Below are 17,055 nucleotides of genomic sequence, written 5' to 3' on the forward strand. Positions count from 1 at the left end.
TCTGCGCTTGAAGTTTCAATATTAGTATTTATAAATAACAAAAGTTGAATTTTTGGTGGGGACACCGCGCTTTACAAGCGTTTCCATGGCTACATACTAAACCGTGACTCTGGAGTCTCCTTGTGTCAAGATTGCACTGGTTTAAATTCACCATATAAGTCCTGTAAATAACAACATATAAATGTAAAGCTCCTTTTGATTGATGTAAATCAAAAGTTCAACGCTGGATATAAAAAGTTAAAATAAAAAACAAATAAGATGGATGAGCCCGTCATAAATAACCACAACTGTCGAATAACGAAAATAATTTTTCACCATTACGTCATCTCTAGTGTGACGTCAATCCAGCATTATTCGTATGACGTCAACAATGTCGTCCTGGTGACGTAAACTAAAATCTATGTGTAATAAATAGATTTTTACACGAGCAACTATGTAATACGACTTATACGAAACGAGTGTGAAATTTTGTATAATTTTGCACGAGTTTCGTATAAATCATATGACACATTTGCTCGAGTGTAATAAATTTTTTATTATCCATTTCATTCGGGTAACAGCCGAATTGCCCCAGCTACAAAATGCCCCAGCATATTTGGTAAAAAAAATGCCCCAATTTATTTAAAATGATTAAATATATGCCAAAAATGTATAGTTTTTGTCAACTTTGATATTATATTCTTCATATAAATGCCAATATCCAGTCCGCGTCATCATACTTCTTCTCGGTCACTCTAGTTCTACATAGTCTGCGTGTCCAGCCTTCACATATATCACATGGGATTGCCTCTTGGTCTTCACATTCCCTGCTGTTGATGGTCATCTTAAATTGTCAGTTGGAAGATGTGAATGACTTACCCTTGGTCCAAGATCAATTTATACAAGGAGTTGAACTGCTCATACCTTCACACACTGCTGTAGTTGACATTTCCTCACTCAGTTGAGATACGATGATATGTGTCAAAAACGTCAGCGAGTCTCACCACCAGATCCCGTTAGTTGCCTCTAACGACAACCATGGGTTACTGAAGATCAATTCTAACCCGGATCTTCACGGGTCTTTTTGTGAAAGATAAATTAAGATGTTTTACTAATTCAAAATATAAAGTAGTTTTACAAAATTGTTGGAGGCACCGATTATCAAATACCTTTGGTCAGGTTGAAATAAAAGCCTTTGATGCTTAGTTTCGTCGACTCTCTTCAGGAAAAATAAGTAATGACAAGAAAAGTTCAAAGAATGTCTTTATTGTCAATTACTTCAATGGAAATGTTTGAGACAGTTGAAAACAAATGAGCGAACAGACATCAACACAGGAGGCGTGGTGATGTGTATATGGATGAAAACAGTGGGTGGATCTGTCTGTTGAGAGAAGACATTGACTGCCACCGATCAGAGGCCGACTGACTGGGAAGACCAACAGACCGAGGGGATCGAAAGATCAGGAGTCAAAAGTGTTGGGGATACTGTGAGAGAGTGATAGATTAGCGAGTCGACAGATTGGGAAGACACACAACCCGGGGAGAACAATAGATTAGGGACACCGAGATATCGGGAGCCAAAGAGGTTGGGGATACTGTGAGAGCGTGGTACACTTGGGAGTCGACAGATTTGGTGTGGGGTGGGGAAATATGACCAGGGAGTTCAAAGATCAGGAAGACCGCGAGATCGGGGGTCATAAAGGTTGTGAGAATTTGATAGTTAGGATGGACGACAGATTGGGGAGACCTGACAGATTATCAAGGAAGGATGTGTCCGAGAAATCCGACACTGGTTTCTTCGCCGTTTTCTTCTACATTAACTGTCCAAATCCCACTTGGGAAAGTCACTGAAACAAAGTTATTATATATCAGTAAATAACCTATTGAATGGGCGTCATTTTGTAAATATATCACTCTCTCCGACTTGTTAAATTATAATACACTTTTAAATCGTGCATGAGTATGGCCTGATAAAAATGTTCATCATATTAGCAGCTTAATGACGAAGCCCTTGTCTGATGAATTATTTTGTGGGTTAGTAACTTTCAGGCGTAGCTAGCCCGACTGGCTAGATAAATTTGGAAACTATTTCACACTGTTTTGAAGGTAAACCTCAGATAAGTGTTATTGTTTGTTCTTTGATGCCTCAAATTTCCAGCGATATGGCTGTCTGTAAATAATCAAGTCTGGACCAGACAATCCAGTGACAGGCATAATGAGCATCGATCTCCGGTATTGGGATACGATGACATGCATCAGCTAAATCAGTGACTTATCACACAATGTAATAAAAATATCCCCCAAAGTAACGCTCCCTAACATCCCCCAAAGTAACGCTCCCTAACATCCCCCAAAGTAACGCTCCCTAACATCCCCCAAAGTAACGCTCCCTAACATCCCCCCAAAGTAACGGTTCAGTATGTTCGAGGGTGTTTTGCACCGTTGTTAGACCAGAGGTGTGATGTCGACCACCGCGTGTATTCAACATACATATATCTCCCTCCTTCATGGTAATCTGGAACGTGTTGCAGATGTCGACACACCCCTCGGGAGAGTTGAACACCACCTTCCGCTTTCCTTGGCCCTGGGCATACCAGCTATACCCTCCCTGGGCACTGGGCGGCTGAAACAATAGACATATCCCCGTGTCATACATCCATCAGACCACACCGGTACGTGTGTTTGCTTGCTGTTAAACGCTACTTTATACAAAGTATATGACGGCGGTCTGCCAACCATGTGACTGACGTCATGAACATCAAACAACATGTGTGTCTCAACCGGACGTATCCTCAATCAATTTGATCATGGTACAGATCGGTACACAATGTCCTAATGAGTTTTGTCGTGGGGTTTACGATTACAGTCGATTACTCAGCTCTGATTGTCGATATAAATATTGTGAGTGATAACCAGCACTAGATACTAGGCGCTATATATATATCCATTATTATTATTATTATTTTTTTTGAACTCACTTCTTATGATTTTAGGGCCAGTGAAATTCATAATTACAGTAATAAAATAAATAACAAATAGCTTATATGACAAAATCATCATGCCCACCCTTTAATAAAAGGTCCCGAGTTCCATGTGAGTCTTAAAGTTAGGGATTGTTGTTACTTGGCAGTGTTGTTTGTGTCAAAACAATGTTGTAATTGTAATATATTGTTTTCAAGTTTTGCTTTAAGTTCATAACACTGTGTTTTAGTCAACAAAATTAGTTGTTGGAATGAATTACTGTCTATCCTTAACAGTGGTGTGGAAGTTAATATATTATGATGCTAAAGGTTAATCCAGAAGAACAGCTAGAGAACAATCCTGCAACAGAACCTTCTAGAGCTGACTGACTGACTGAGTTTTGTATTTACGCCGCTTTTAGCAATATTCCAGCAACATCACGGCTGGGGACACCAGAAATGGGCTTCACACATTATACCCATGTGGGGATTCGAACCCGGGTCGTAACCACTAGGCTACCCCACCGCCCCTCAAACTACACAGATGGCATACACTCATATACTAGAAACAAATCACCCAATCTTGTCAGTCGCCTTTTACGACAAGCAGGTGTTCTAAAGACCATCTTTAACAAAATCAGTGTATGAAATAAGCCGAGAATCCTGCCAGACATCAGCGCTGGTAACTTCAAAATGTTACCAGCCCAAAATGGATATAACTAGATCAAATATGGTGAATGTATGGTGAACTCAGAGGTATTGAACATCTTAAATTTTTACCAGACCATCGGGCTCGCTAGCTGTAAATTTAGACCGTCCGTCAGAAATCTAGACCGTCTCGGGCTGTCGGAGGGGCCTTATTTCATACACTGACAATATGTGTGGTGAAATATATTACCAATAACTGGTTTACCTGAACCATAAAGAGGTATATCCAAAGGGCCACTGAGAAATCCCGTAATATTCCAACATGACACATGTCATTATGATAAATTCATACAGTCTTATTGCACCGCGGGGTTTTGGAAACCAGGTGCCTATAACGACGTACATTGTCATATTACGGTTTCAATACCTTAGGTCCTTTGTGACTACAAGCGGCCTTTTGTGTGGTATTAGAATATGAAGCGTGATTTCACGGCGTTACAGAATACTTAACGAAACATCATATCTAAAGCTCCAAGTTTGCACTGTTAAGCGACACCGAAGTGAAGTGTTACCCACCAAAGTCCTTTGTTGACCCCCGTGTCCGTCTATGTAGATGTATTTCTGAAGGGCGATCTCTGTCTCGGGTGGTATGATGGACGGTCGGGGAAACATACGTCTCATCAGCTGGCCCAGAAACATCTTCTCCTTGCTGTTCCTGAAAAAACGTCGGTATAGCGTTTGAAGCGCCAGTAAAATCATAAGGTACGCACGTGAGCGTTTCCGAATCGTTAATACACTGGACAAAAATAGTTAGGGATATATGTAAATTTTGAAATTATGAATAATGATCTATTTACTCATTGACACACTGATAAAATATCAATCATAAACACATTGGCGGATCGAGAAGGGGGGTCAGGACCCACCCCCACCCCCCTTGAAAATGACTTAAGACCACATTGAAGAAATATTTTTTGCGTTGGCGAAGCCGGGGGGTGGTGGTGGTGGTGTGTGTGGGGTGGTGGTGGTTTGTGTTCAGGGGGTTCGAAACCCCTGACCCCCCCTTTCAAAATTCCTGGATCCGCCCATGTAAACATACCAATATCCCTAACTTATTTTGTCCAGTATATACAATGTGGTACTTCAAATACTACATGTTCCACACGTCAGTTCGCTTAGTGACATGACATTAGAAAGGTTTGAATAGTCTAGGCTGTCAACCAGTAGTTCCTTTGTTCCACAGTCTGATCGGTCAACCTTTCAGGTCGATTGTCACTGATTTCGATTTCCACAAATCAACAATATGCCTATTAACTGTCTATGAATACATGAACGGTACTATTATACAAAAAAAAACACCAAAATGTCTAAAGAGTCGTATTTTAACTTTGGAACCTATGATGAAGCTGAAAAATGAATGACCTTCATGATATACCAGTGTTTATATGTTATAGTTTGTTATACATTTCAGGGGGCGGTGGGGTAGGCAATAGTTAAATCATCCGCTTATCACGCTGAAGACCTGGGTTGGATTCCCCACATATGTACAATGTGTGAAGAGCCCGCGTGATATTGCTGGAATATTGCTAACAGAGGCGTAAACACATATTCACTCACTCACTATACGTTTTAGGCTCGAACACGCAGTAGTAGCCGGCACTACAGCGTCGGTTTCAAACAGACCCTTGCTGAACGACAATAACATTCAGAAACAGTAATCAATTTAACAACCCCCCCTGTATCAGGTACTGACGAATGATCAGCAGTGAGGTTCGTCTTCCAACGTCCACAGATTAGAAAACCTTTATCTAAACGTCAATCAGACCGATGTTGTACTGTTAATGTATGGAGCTTTAACACACCCTGCTAGGTGAATTAGTTTACTGATTCGGTTACCTGTTACACGTGTTCGATATTATTAATCAAGTTCAACCCAGACGGTTCGAGGATTCGGTTACAAAGGACCCCTCCATCACCTTATTTAGAGACTGACACAGGCTGACACTCAAGCTGCCTGAATTAATTGTGTGTTTGCATGTGTGTGTGCGCGCGCGTGTGTGTGGAGAGTTTAACACCCCCTCCAGTGGCTAGCCTCCGTGGCCAAACTGGCATTTGTTTCTATTATGGCATCTCGGTGTGTGTGTCTCGGAAGAGCAGATCCCCTAACCTTTGCACTTCATGATTTATGTGCACCCCTTCTCCAAAATCCTGGTACTTTTTCACAGGAAAATCCAAAATGTTAAAAAGAACCGAATTTTAATTGAAGTCTTTGGTCTTGATATGGATGATGCCAAACTGGCATCACTACGAGAATATACAGGCATAAACAGTCGTACCATACACAAGAGAAGTTCTTCTCAGCAGTGATCTGCTCCAGCAAATCATCCCGTGCCAGATCACTAGCCTTGGCAGCCCACCCTGCCGTGCAGTCGACCGGATGGTGCATCAGCTGATCCTTTTCTTTCCTAACAGCAGACTGTACATCCTCGAGAAGCACCGGAGCCTGCAGACCCTGTGTACAGAAGATAAAGAGATACATACTCCACAGGAGGATCCTGCTGGGATTCTGTCCGAACGTGGAACATCAATAATCGATGTTGTTATTCATGTAAAAACGACATTCCGTTATGCCGGAGTTTGCCTACACCCGACGAGCTCCTTTACAATATATACTGGACAAAAGTAGTTAGGGATATATGTAAATTTTGAAATTATGAATAATGATGAAATTTATTCATTGACATACTGATAAAATATCAATGATAAAAATACCAATATCCCTAACTTATTTTGTCCAGTATATTACCTGTAACCACAGATATCGCACTGGAATCACTTTTGGTAACGATCATAGTAACCTTAATACAAGCACATTTGTTATGTGCCCAGTGAACGAGCTAGGATGTAAGATTATATATATGATATATATGAAGAGAATAAGCCTTCATTTTTGTAGTAATAAGACAATCAGTTGTCCAAGATATGTCTCTCGGCTGAAACATGATCAGAAGTATATTATCTATACGTTCTGGGAACATGATTCAACACTAGGACAACCACAAACAAGCATGTTACAGGGTGTCATTGCAGAGTGTGACGCCATTGTTTTGAAGCTGAAGAACAATTTATCAGTTTCATCACTGATATGACTTATACCAGAGACCATATAATCTATTATATGGTCTCTGCTTATACACTGTCGGCAGGGAAGGTAAACCCAACTCACTCACTCACGCTGTGTTTACCGTATTGCCTCCAAAAGATTACCTCTTTCCCATACGCCAGGTTTCTAACACTAGCCGTTGACCTACTCCACAATGGGCGCTAAACTGATCGTAAGTCCCATACTTAAACATAGCATCACGCTGCTCGTAACGTCACGAAACCTCGGATTCTTATGTCTGTAATACAAGTCGCGTCTGTAATACAAGCGGGTTCTCTAAAACAAGGCGGGTTTAGTAGACCAATGACTGAAATATTTAGATAAAAATGGTTTTCCATCCTGCCTATGCCCAGTTATAGATATAGCCTCTAACTCAATAAAGACTTAGAAGCCTAATTTCACACACGTCGAATGAGTCGCCTGACGGCTAATGCGTGCACTCGTCACGCCCGGGTCACGGGTTCGATTCCTCAGAGACGCCGGATATCCGACAGAAGCATATATAAATGGTATATAATGTCCAATGTATTGACGCTGGGTGTCTGTAGGAAGAAATGCCCTTAATCAAAACGGCACAAGTCCCTGATGGACTATCTTATGTTATACACTGTTGAACACTATAGAAGCTAGGAAGTTATTCTCAATACGCACTCTGTGTACGAGAGGGTACGACAGCAGGTGGAGCTTCAGTGTCTTGATCTTGACCTTTAGTTCTTTGACACCCTTATTGTTCTTGCACGAGTCGCACTCAGGTTCCGGAAGAATGTACAGGGGGTTGTCCACGAGACATTCGCTGCTGTAGAAGTCTGTAAACAATAGGAACACAAGTAACAAACTACGAGGCGAAAATTAGCTCTGAAACGTCGTGTAAAGAATAAAAAAGAAGTGGTTATCCATAAAACGTGTCATATAAAAATAGAGCAGAATAATAAATAGAGAATACTACAGGAGGTCTCATTACATACGAGCGAAAGCTAGGTCAGATAACATTGGAAGGTCACGAGTTTCGTATAATTCGTATGTAATGAGACCGAGTGTGGTATTACCAACGTCTTACATGCATTAAATTGACAAAATAACGTATTTTTGTTATGTTTTTGGTTTCAAACCGAAACCGGTTTCATAAAGAGGTTGCGGTAGAGTTTTGTACTGTAGTACAATATTTGCATGACGTCACACTGTAATGACGTCACTGCCTTTGTAACCGACGTCACGATGCATGTCAGTTGTCATCGCCTCGTACAGACTCCGTAACACCTCGTTTCTTGGTTTCCATTTGCTTCATTCGGCTAACATCACTGGTGGAAACATTGCGTTTATGTTTTTTCGACGGATATAATGTCTTAGTTCGAGTCACAATTAAACAGCGACACGGCAACGTTCGCAATGTTTACATTCCCACAATGCATGTAAGTTGTAAAATGAATGAATTCACGTGTTTGTTATGAATGAACAAGTAGTTCCGTCACAACGTGACCTAACTGAGAGGTCATCGGTTATCCAATCAAATCGTTAGAATCTCAGGTCAAGTCGTTACGACACAGGTCAACGCGATACGACACTCGTGTCGTACTGTAATTTATAATAATAACTGTATTTATTACCCACGTGGTCAACGTATGGGTAGTTGCATACTAATCTCGTACGTCACACGAGTGTCGTATCGCGTTGACCTGTGTCGTAACGACTTGACCTGAGATTCTAACGAGTTGATTGGATAACCGATGACCCCTCAATTAGGTCACATTCTGACGTAACTATTTTTTCATTCATAACAAACACGTGAATTCATTCATTCTACAACTTAAATGCATTGTGGGAATGTAAACATTACGAACGTTGCCGTGTCGCTGTTTAATTGTGAGTCGAACTGAGACATTGTATCCGTCGAAAAACATAAACGCAATGTTTCCACCAGTGATGTTAGCCGAATAAAGCAGTTGCAAACCAAGAAACGGGGTGCTACGGAGTAGTTTACTGTAGGAGGCTGTACGAGAGATAATGACAACTGACATGCATCGTGACGTCGGTTACCAAGGGGGACAGACGAGAATGTCGTAGTGACGTCAATACAGTGTGACGTCATGCAAAAGTGTACTTCAGAACAAAATTCTTCCGCAAACTCTTTATGAAACCGGTTTCGGTTTGAAACCATAACAATAACAATGATACGCTATTTTGTCAATTCAAAGCATGTAAGACGTGGGTAATAAATAAAATACCACACTCGGTCTCATCACATACGAATTATACGAAACTCGTGACCTTCCTATGGTTTCTGATCTCGCTTTCGCTCGGTCAGATACCATAGGAAGGACACTCGTTTCGTATAATTCGTATGTAATGAGACCTCGTGTAGTATTCTCTATATACTCATTACTCAATGCAGATGGTTCTACAACTATTCTCAGCAGTATGGATATGCGTAAGACATACCCAGAGTAAAGATAAAGATTTCCTAGACTGAGATTTTGTACAATCGTCGAAAACTTAAAACTGAAATCTGTGTGCGAGTTGGGTCGAACTCTTTGGTTGGGGGTCTCTGAGGACGTCGAGTGAGGGTGGTTGTGGGGAGGACGGTGGGTGGTGGTGGCTGTAGAGAGGACGGTGGGTGGGTGTGGGAGGACGGTGGGTGGGGTGGTTGTGGCGAGGACGGTGGGTGATGTGGGGGAGGACGGTTGGTGGGGTGGTTGTGGCGAGGACGATGGGTGGGGGTGTCTGTGGCGAGGACGGTGGGTGGGGTGGTTGTAGGGAGAACGGTGGGTGGTGTAGCTGTGGCGAGGACGGTGGGCGGTGTGGGGAGGACGGTGGGTGGGGTCGGTTGTGGCGAGGACGGTGGTAGGTGTGGGGAGGACGGTTAATGGGGTGGTTGTAGGGAGGACGGTGGTTGTGGCGAGGACGGTGGGTGGTGTGGGGAGGACGGTGGATGGGGGTGTCTGTGGCGAGGACGGTGGGTGGGTTGGTTGTATGGAGGACGGTGGGTGGTGTGGTTGTGGCGAGGACGGTGGGTGGGGGTGGCTGGGGCGAGGACGGTGGGTGAGGTGGTTGTGGCGAGGACAGTGACAATGGGCAGAGATGGGCATGACAGCTTGCAAACCGCAGATTATTTGAGGTCAAATCGAACAGCTATAACAGATGTACTGGCTGTGTTTGACATCTGCCACATTCATATAACGATCAGCTCGAATTTATGAAACAATAGGGTTGTAATATTCTCACAACACTGGGAGTGAGTGAGTGAGTATGGTTTCACGCCGCTTTTAGCAATATTCCAGCAATGTTGACTGTCGGTAACAGTTACAAGGAAACGAACTCACTTATGAAGTAGCAGTAATTATTATCTAACAGGTGCTGACCCTCACCATCCTCCCACACGTCAGAATATTGTATTAGTTCACTTTGATGTTGGTGTACCACATTAGATACGACAGGTATAACAATACACGCAGGTACACGTGATCATCCAGGTTAGAATTAATCCATGCCAACCCATGCTTGACGTCAGAGGCGACTAACGGGATCGGGTGACTAGGTTGATATATGTCATCTTATCCTATTGAGTGTATCGATGTTCAGGATGTCAGTCACCGGATTGTATGGTCCAGATTCGACTATTTACAGACCGCCGCCATATGACTGAAATACTGACCAGTATAAAACAAGGCGTGCTTATAATATTAAAAACGCCTATTAAAGATATAGTGACACGATAGTTACACTAGCTATAACTGAAGTAAATGTATACCTCCATACAATGCTGTAACATATATTACGGAAATCTGCCTGTGCAGAGGGGCGTATGAATGAGTGAATATCAGCCATGTTCTAGCAAAATGACGTGTCCATGAGTGAGTAAGTGTCGGAAATGAATGTTCACAGCGGTCTGTAAATGATCGGAGTCTGGCAGAAATTCCTGGATTTGAACAACAGCGTCTGGGTACGGCGATACACCCAAATGACACCAGTATATTGTGTCGGTAGTTATTCCGTCGTGTACAACACTAAAACGCTCTGAGTACTAAGGTTTCGTACGAATCGGGACAGTCACACATTTAATGGGCAACACTATACCAGTTTTAGTAGTTCTCTTACTTCTACAACCACTGAAATCCTATAATAAAGCATTAACGGTACAATGGTAGTGGCGTTACGGTCGCTTTGTACAAATTGGTCCAGGTGCACACATTTAACGACGAGGTTCCCACATCACTTTAATTGTAGATGGGTACATCTACATCTTGCTCTGTGCGTATGGGAACAATCAACTTTAGAACAAGACGGATTCATACACCAAATACTACCTCTACATAGAAACATACTTCTGTGTCCAGAACTAAAGAGAATCTTACTTGAAAGGTCAGTCGCCCCATGGAAAGGAACTGACAACAGTCGAGCGTATTTTAAGACTGCAACCATGCCATGTGCTATTACATCCTGAGGAAGCAGTAGTCCCAGAAGACTGTGCCCAGTTGAGCTGACCGCCACGAACAGGACAGTGACCACCGAGATCAGACATAGTCGTCGAGCACTCAGGTTACACCACATCCATCGGGTGAAGACGGTTAACCCACACCTATCACTGGCAGCAACGTTTGGCCCGCCGAGAGACTGCTCCAAGCATTGATTTATTATGGAGGCTGAGGTGCCATTGGATTCTGCCGTCTTACAGACTGCTTCGACTTTGGACCTGAAGTGTTCAAGATTATACACATCCGGGGAAGCAGACATCGTGATGAGCAGACGACACTGATTCAAGATCGGAAACGCAGACTTACGCGCATAAACAGTGAAAATGTTTTGAAGAAAGACAACACTCAGTGGTGTGGGAATCAGTGAAAATTGATCACCCAGACAATAGCCAAATGGAATGAAGTTGTTCGGGCCCTTGTCAGTCATCCACGACTGCGTCTGATAGCATGGTTCAGCCTGGGGCCGGATATGTCTGCATCGTATGGAACACCGTGGTTGTATCAGCACGGGCCTGTCATGCACATTGAGTGTAGGTGTCAGAAAGGTAATGGGTTCTATATGTACTCCATCAGCCGTCATCTGTCCTTTGTGCTACGTGACAGTCTCCACGGTGTCTCCCGCCAGCTGTTGCACCTCACTATTACGCGTTTGTCACTTTGGGTACTCTGCTATGGATGAGCCGGACATCAACTGGTATGCAGATCTCTCTACGGGAAATAATCAGCAACAGACATGGTGGACATGTTCTTGCTCTATAATGCCAAATACTACCATAGACGTTTTGTAAATAGCTGCTTGATACTCACCTCCGTAATGTCACAGAATATATAAAGAGGCATTTCATTTTTACCCATACATGCAAAACATGCAGCTATTACATAATCTTAAAACACTAAAGGGAGACAGTTGTTGGCGGCACTGAACGACGTGTCAGTGGCATCAGTTAGAAGGACTGACTGACTGACTGAGTTTGGTTCCACACCGCTTTTAGCAATATTCCAGCAATGTTGACTGTCGGTAACAGTTACAAGGAAACGAACTTACTCATGAAGTAGCAGTAATTATTATCTAACAGGTGCTGACCCTCACCGTCCTCCCACACGTCAGAATATTGTACTAGTTCACTTTGATGTTGGTGTACCACATTAGATACGACAGGTATAACAATACACGCAGGTACACGTGATCATCCTGGTTAGAATTGATCCATGCCAACCCATGCTTGACATCAGATGCGACTAACGGGATCGGGTGACTAGGTTGCTGTATGTCATCTGATCCTTATTGGGTGTATCGATGTTCAGGATGTCAGTCACCGGATTGTATGGTCCAGATTCGACTATTTACACACCGCCGCCATATGACTGAAATACTGACCAGTATAAAACAAGGCGTGCTTATAATATTAAAAAACGCCTATTAAAGATATAGTAACACGATAGTTACACTAGCTATGACTGAAGTAAATGTATACCTCCATACAATGCTGTAACATATATTACGGAAATCTGCCTGTGCAGAGGGGCGTATGAATGAGTGAATATCAGCCATGTTCTAGCAAAATGACGTGTCCATGAGTGAGTAAGTGTCGGAAATGAATGTTCACAGCGGTCTGTAAATGATCGGAGTCTGGCAGAAATTCCTGGATTTGAACAACAGCGTCTGGGTACGGCGATACACCCAAATGACACCAGTATATTGTGTCTGTAGTTATTCCGTCGTGTATAACACCAAAACGCTCGGAGTACTAAGGTTTCGTACGAATCGGGACAGTCACACATTTAGTGGGCAACCCTATACCAGTTTTAGGAGTTTTCTTACTTCTACAACCACTAAAATCCTATAATAAAGCATTAACGGTACAATGGTAGTGGCGTTACGGTCGCTTTGTACAAATGGGTCCAGGTGCACATATTTAACGACGAGGTTTCCACATTACTTTAATTGCAGCTGGGTACATCTACATCTTGCTCTGTACGTATGGGAACAATCAACTTTAGAATAAGGCGGATTCATACATCAAATACTACATCTACATAGAAACATACTTCTGTGTCCAGAACTAAAGATAATCTTACTTGAAAGGTCAGTCGCCCCATGGAAAGGAACTGACAACAGTCGAGCGTATTTTAAGACTGCAACCATGCCATGTGCTATTACATCCTGAGGAAGCAGTAGTCCCAGAAGACTGTGCCCAGTTGAGCTGACCGCCACGAACAGGACAGTGACCACCGAGATCAGACATAGTCGTCGAGCACTCAGGTTACACCACATCCATCGGGTGAAGACGCTTAACCCACACCTATCGTTGGCAGCAACGTTTGGCCCGCCGAGAGACTGGTCCAGGCATTGATTTATTGTGGAGGCTGAGGTGCCATTGGATTCTGCCGTCTTACAGACTGCTTCGACTTTGGACCTGAAGTGTTCAAGATTATACACATCCGGGGCAGCAGACATCGTGATGAGCAGACGACACTGATTCAAGATCGGAAACGCAGACTTACGCGCATAAACAGTGAAAATGTTTTGAAGAAAGACAACACACAGTGGTGTGGGAATCAGTGAAAATTGATCACCCAGACAATAGCCAAATGGAATGGAGTTGTTCGGGCCCTTGTCAGTCATCCACGACTGCATCTGATAGCATGGTTCAGCCTGGGGCCGGATATGTCTGCATCGTATGGAACACCGTGGTTGTATCAGCACGGGCCTGTCATGCACATTGAGTGTAGGTGTCAGAAAGGTAATGGGTTCTATATGTACTCCATCAGCCGTCATCTGTCCTTTGTGCTACGTGACAGTCTCCACGGTGTCTCCCGCCAGCTGTTGCACCTCACTATTACGCGTTTGTCACTTTGGGTACTGTGCTATGGATGAGCCGGACATCAACTGGTATGCAGATCTCTCTACGGGACATAATCAGCAAAAGACATGGTGGCCATGTTCTTGCTCTATAATGCCAAATACTACCGTAGACGTTTTGTAAAGAGCTGCTTGATACTCACCTCCGTAATGTCACAGTATATATAAAGAGGCATTTCATTTTTACCCATACATGCAAAACATGCAGCTATTACATAATCTTAAAACACTAAAGGGAGGCAATTGTTGGCGGCACTGAACGACGTGTCAGTGTCATCAGTTAGAAGGAAGCAACATGCCTACCAACGTTGTACATATGTACGACACATGCATTGTCGCGACAAATTGGAAACCCGTTCGTCAATAACTTGACCATTCGTTGGGCTGACCATATCAGTGGCAAGATCCGATGACCGTGTGTTTGAATCCCAATCTACGTTTGTCAGCACTATGCTCACGCTAGAGAGTTTCATCAATGTGGTTGACCTTTCAGACCACTTCCGGCTTTCTTCTAACAATAGAAGTTGTTTTCCGCATAGTGTTTGAACCACTGACGTTCAATCCAGTATCGTGGGGTGTCACAAAACCGTGACTAAACAGGCTAAACATTATGTCACAGAAATTAAGTTCACTTATTAACCTACAAAATGAAAAGTAAGCCCCAAACGGTTCCAATGCTGAATTATCTACAGCTGTGACAATCTAGATTTGAAAAATCATTCTAGATATAAGTCGGATTCAACATAACTGTTTATCTGGGGTCTGGCAGATTGTTCAACGGTAGGGGACAAACTATCCTTAACGGGGGACTTACTTGGCACACTGGAAGTTTGAATCAAGTCGTTCAAACATAACTGTGTATTAGTTTCTGTCGTAGAATTTATGACATATGTTGTATCACCTAAATGGTTATCCTGGCGACAGTTAATTTCTCTTGGTGCTAATGACAAGGTGTGGTATTTGATGGCATGATCAACAGAATGACCCCCTTTATTACGCGATGGTCAGAACGACTTACCTTCCATCTTCATCAAACGGTGAAACGGCACGGCCAAGAGTCGGGTGTAAAAACTGAAGGAATATTCGATATCTCTCATACACTCGCCTGTGGGAAAAACACACGTGAGTTAACACACACATATCACTATACACTAATCAAAGTACGTAACAGCATACATTAAGTAGTGTTGGGAATTGGTTAAAATCGAATAATTGATGATTGGTCCATTCCAACCGATCAATTATCGAAAATAATTGGTTAGCGTCATTTATTAAATGTCCCTGTTATTTTTGTTAATGCACACACAAAAAATAAAGAAAAAACCTGTAGTAATTTGTTTGTTTTTTGCAAATTTAAATTATGATTAGTATGTTAGGATCACATATTTCCTGGATTCTTTAAGATAAATTCAGTCATGACTTGGAACGAGCTTGTAGTGCTTATGAAATGTAAATTTAATGACACAGACAAAACCAGCCTTGTGAAAAATATTGTTAATGCAAACAAGTGTTCCAAGATTGGTCGTGTTCGATTACGAGAAAACATGTTCGATTGCTTGGTCGTTGAGTCACTGCGACCAATCTTCGATTATCTCAATTAATCGGACCACCACTAACATTAAGTATAATATTTGTCTACGTGTCTACTGTCGTATTTAAATCTCTCCGCAGTGACACATCATTCGTATTAATACTTTATGATTTAAGTGAATTAGAGTTGAATTAATAAGATTAGGGATTCGTCGTTCTCGAGGACAGTACTGAAAGTATATGGTGGTGGTATTACGACATCAAAGAGTGAGTGAGTATGGTTTTACGCCGCATTTTAGCAATATTCCAGCAATATCACGACGGGGGACACCAGAAATAGACTTCACACATTGTACACATGTGGGGATCGGACCCGGGTCGTCAGCGTGACGAGCGAACGCTTTAACCACTAGGCTACCCCACCGCCCCCGACATCAAAGAACGAGAGATAGTAGTTATCGAAAGAATAACATCTTGAAAAATGTGTTATGAATAATATTAACGTAATATCAATGTGTTACAGGAGTGTAAATACCCTCGTCTAGTAGGATAGGACATATTCTGCTTATAATTATACTGCTTATACTATCACCCTACTTAAATGTTGTAGTATACGATAAGATTGGTTTACCATTCATACTGGTTGGAAACCCACGTGATCTAAGTTGTATGTTTAAATATTGAAGTATAAATACAAACACCTACCAATATATGAACCCTGCCCCGCCGCGGCGACACCCATATAGCCGAAAAACACCACACACAAGACGACGATAACAACTTGTGTTCTAGTGCTCGTCTTTCGCTGCAGTTGTTTGAACCATATTGCCAGATTCTCCCAGGAAATATCTTGGAGACAGATTTGAGAGTAATGGCCTGGAATGGGAGCACACATAGCCTTGCTCGCGCATCGCTCGATTGTTTCTTCACTGAAACCCCAATCTGAACCCAAACGTCGGATGTCGTGGACATTTTCTCGGAGAAACAAGAGCCGGTCAGCAGAGCTTGTATCCATGTTGCTCGTCCCAAGTCGAATGATGATCATCAGACGTACTGGTGAAGCAACACCTGCTCTGATGGCTACAACGGCTGTGCTTCACACCCGTGTCGTGACAGATTATCCCTTATCAAGGTGTGTGTGCATGCGTGCGCGCGTGTGCGCGTGTGAGTAAGAGCGCTTCCGTGGTGCGGCCCTGGGGGTAAGTTTCATGTTTTCAGAAACGTTCAATAAATGTGCTTGAATCATCCCTGCATCAGTTTGTAAAAGGCGATGTTTGGCTGGGCATTGTTGTGTAAGGAAACCTGGGGATGGATCTAAATTTGCAAACTTTTCCACTTTAAGCGCTTGTCTTGATGCAGTGTGAAATGGCAGTCATGGGCTTTCCGCCATAGGCTACAGTCTAACCCTAAGGTTAAAACACTGAAACACTTGTATCCACAGGA

The 17,055-nt window shown here is 42.7% G+C and overlaps 1 protein-coding gene across 1 annotated transcript; it reads right to left on the minus strand.

Annotated features, from left to right (window-relative positions):
* Positions 1–1,639: 1,639 nt before the first annotated feature.
* On the minus strand, positions 1,640–16,665 carry LOC124277772. Its single transcript, XM_046713506.1, has 7 exons — positions 16,318–16,665; positions 15,101–15,187; positions 7,402–7,556; positions 5,924–6,099; positions 4,164–4,302; positions 2,470–2,602; positions 1,640–1,826 (listed from the first exon to the last, which is right to left on the minus strand). Exons 1-7 carry the CDS (start codon positions 16,655–16,657, stop codon positions 1,738–1,740), a joined length of 1,119 nt encoding a protein of 372 aa, XP_046569462.1. The 5' UTR covers positions 16,658–16,665; the 3' UTR covers positions 1,640–1,737.
* Between the last annotated feature and the right edge of the window lie 390 nt (positions 16,666–17,055).

The sequence above is a fragment of the Haliotis rubra genome, unplaced genomic scaffold (assembly GCF_003918875.1).
Source record: "Haliotis rubra isolate DU_JTF1 unplaced genomic scaffold, ASM391887v1 Scf227, whole genome shotgun sequence".
NCBI lineage: Eukaryota > Metazoa > Mollusca > Gastropoda > Lepetellida > Haliotidae > Haliotis > Haliotis rubra.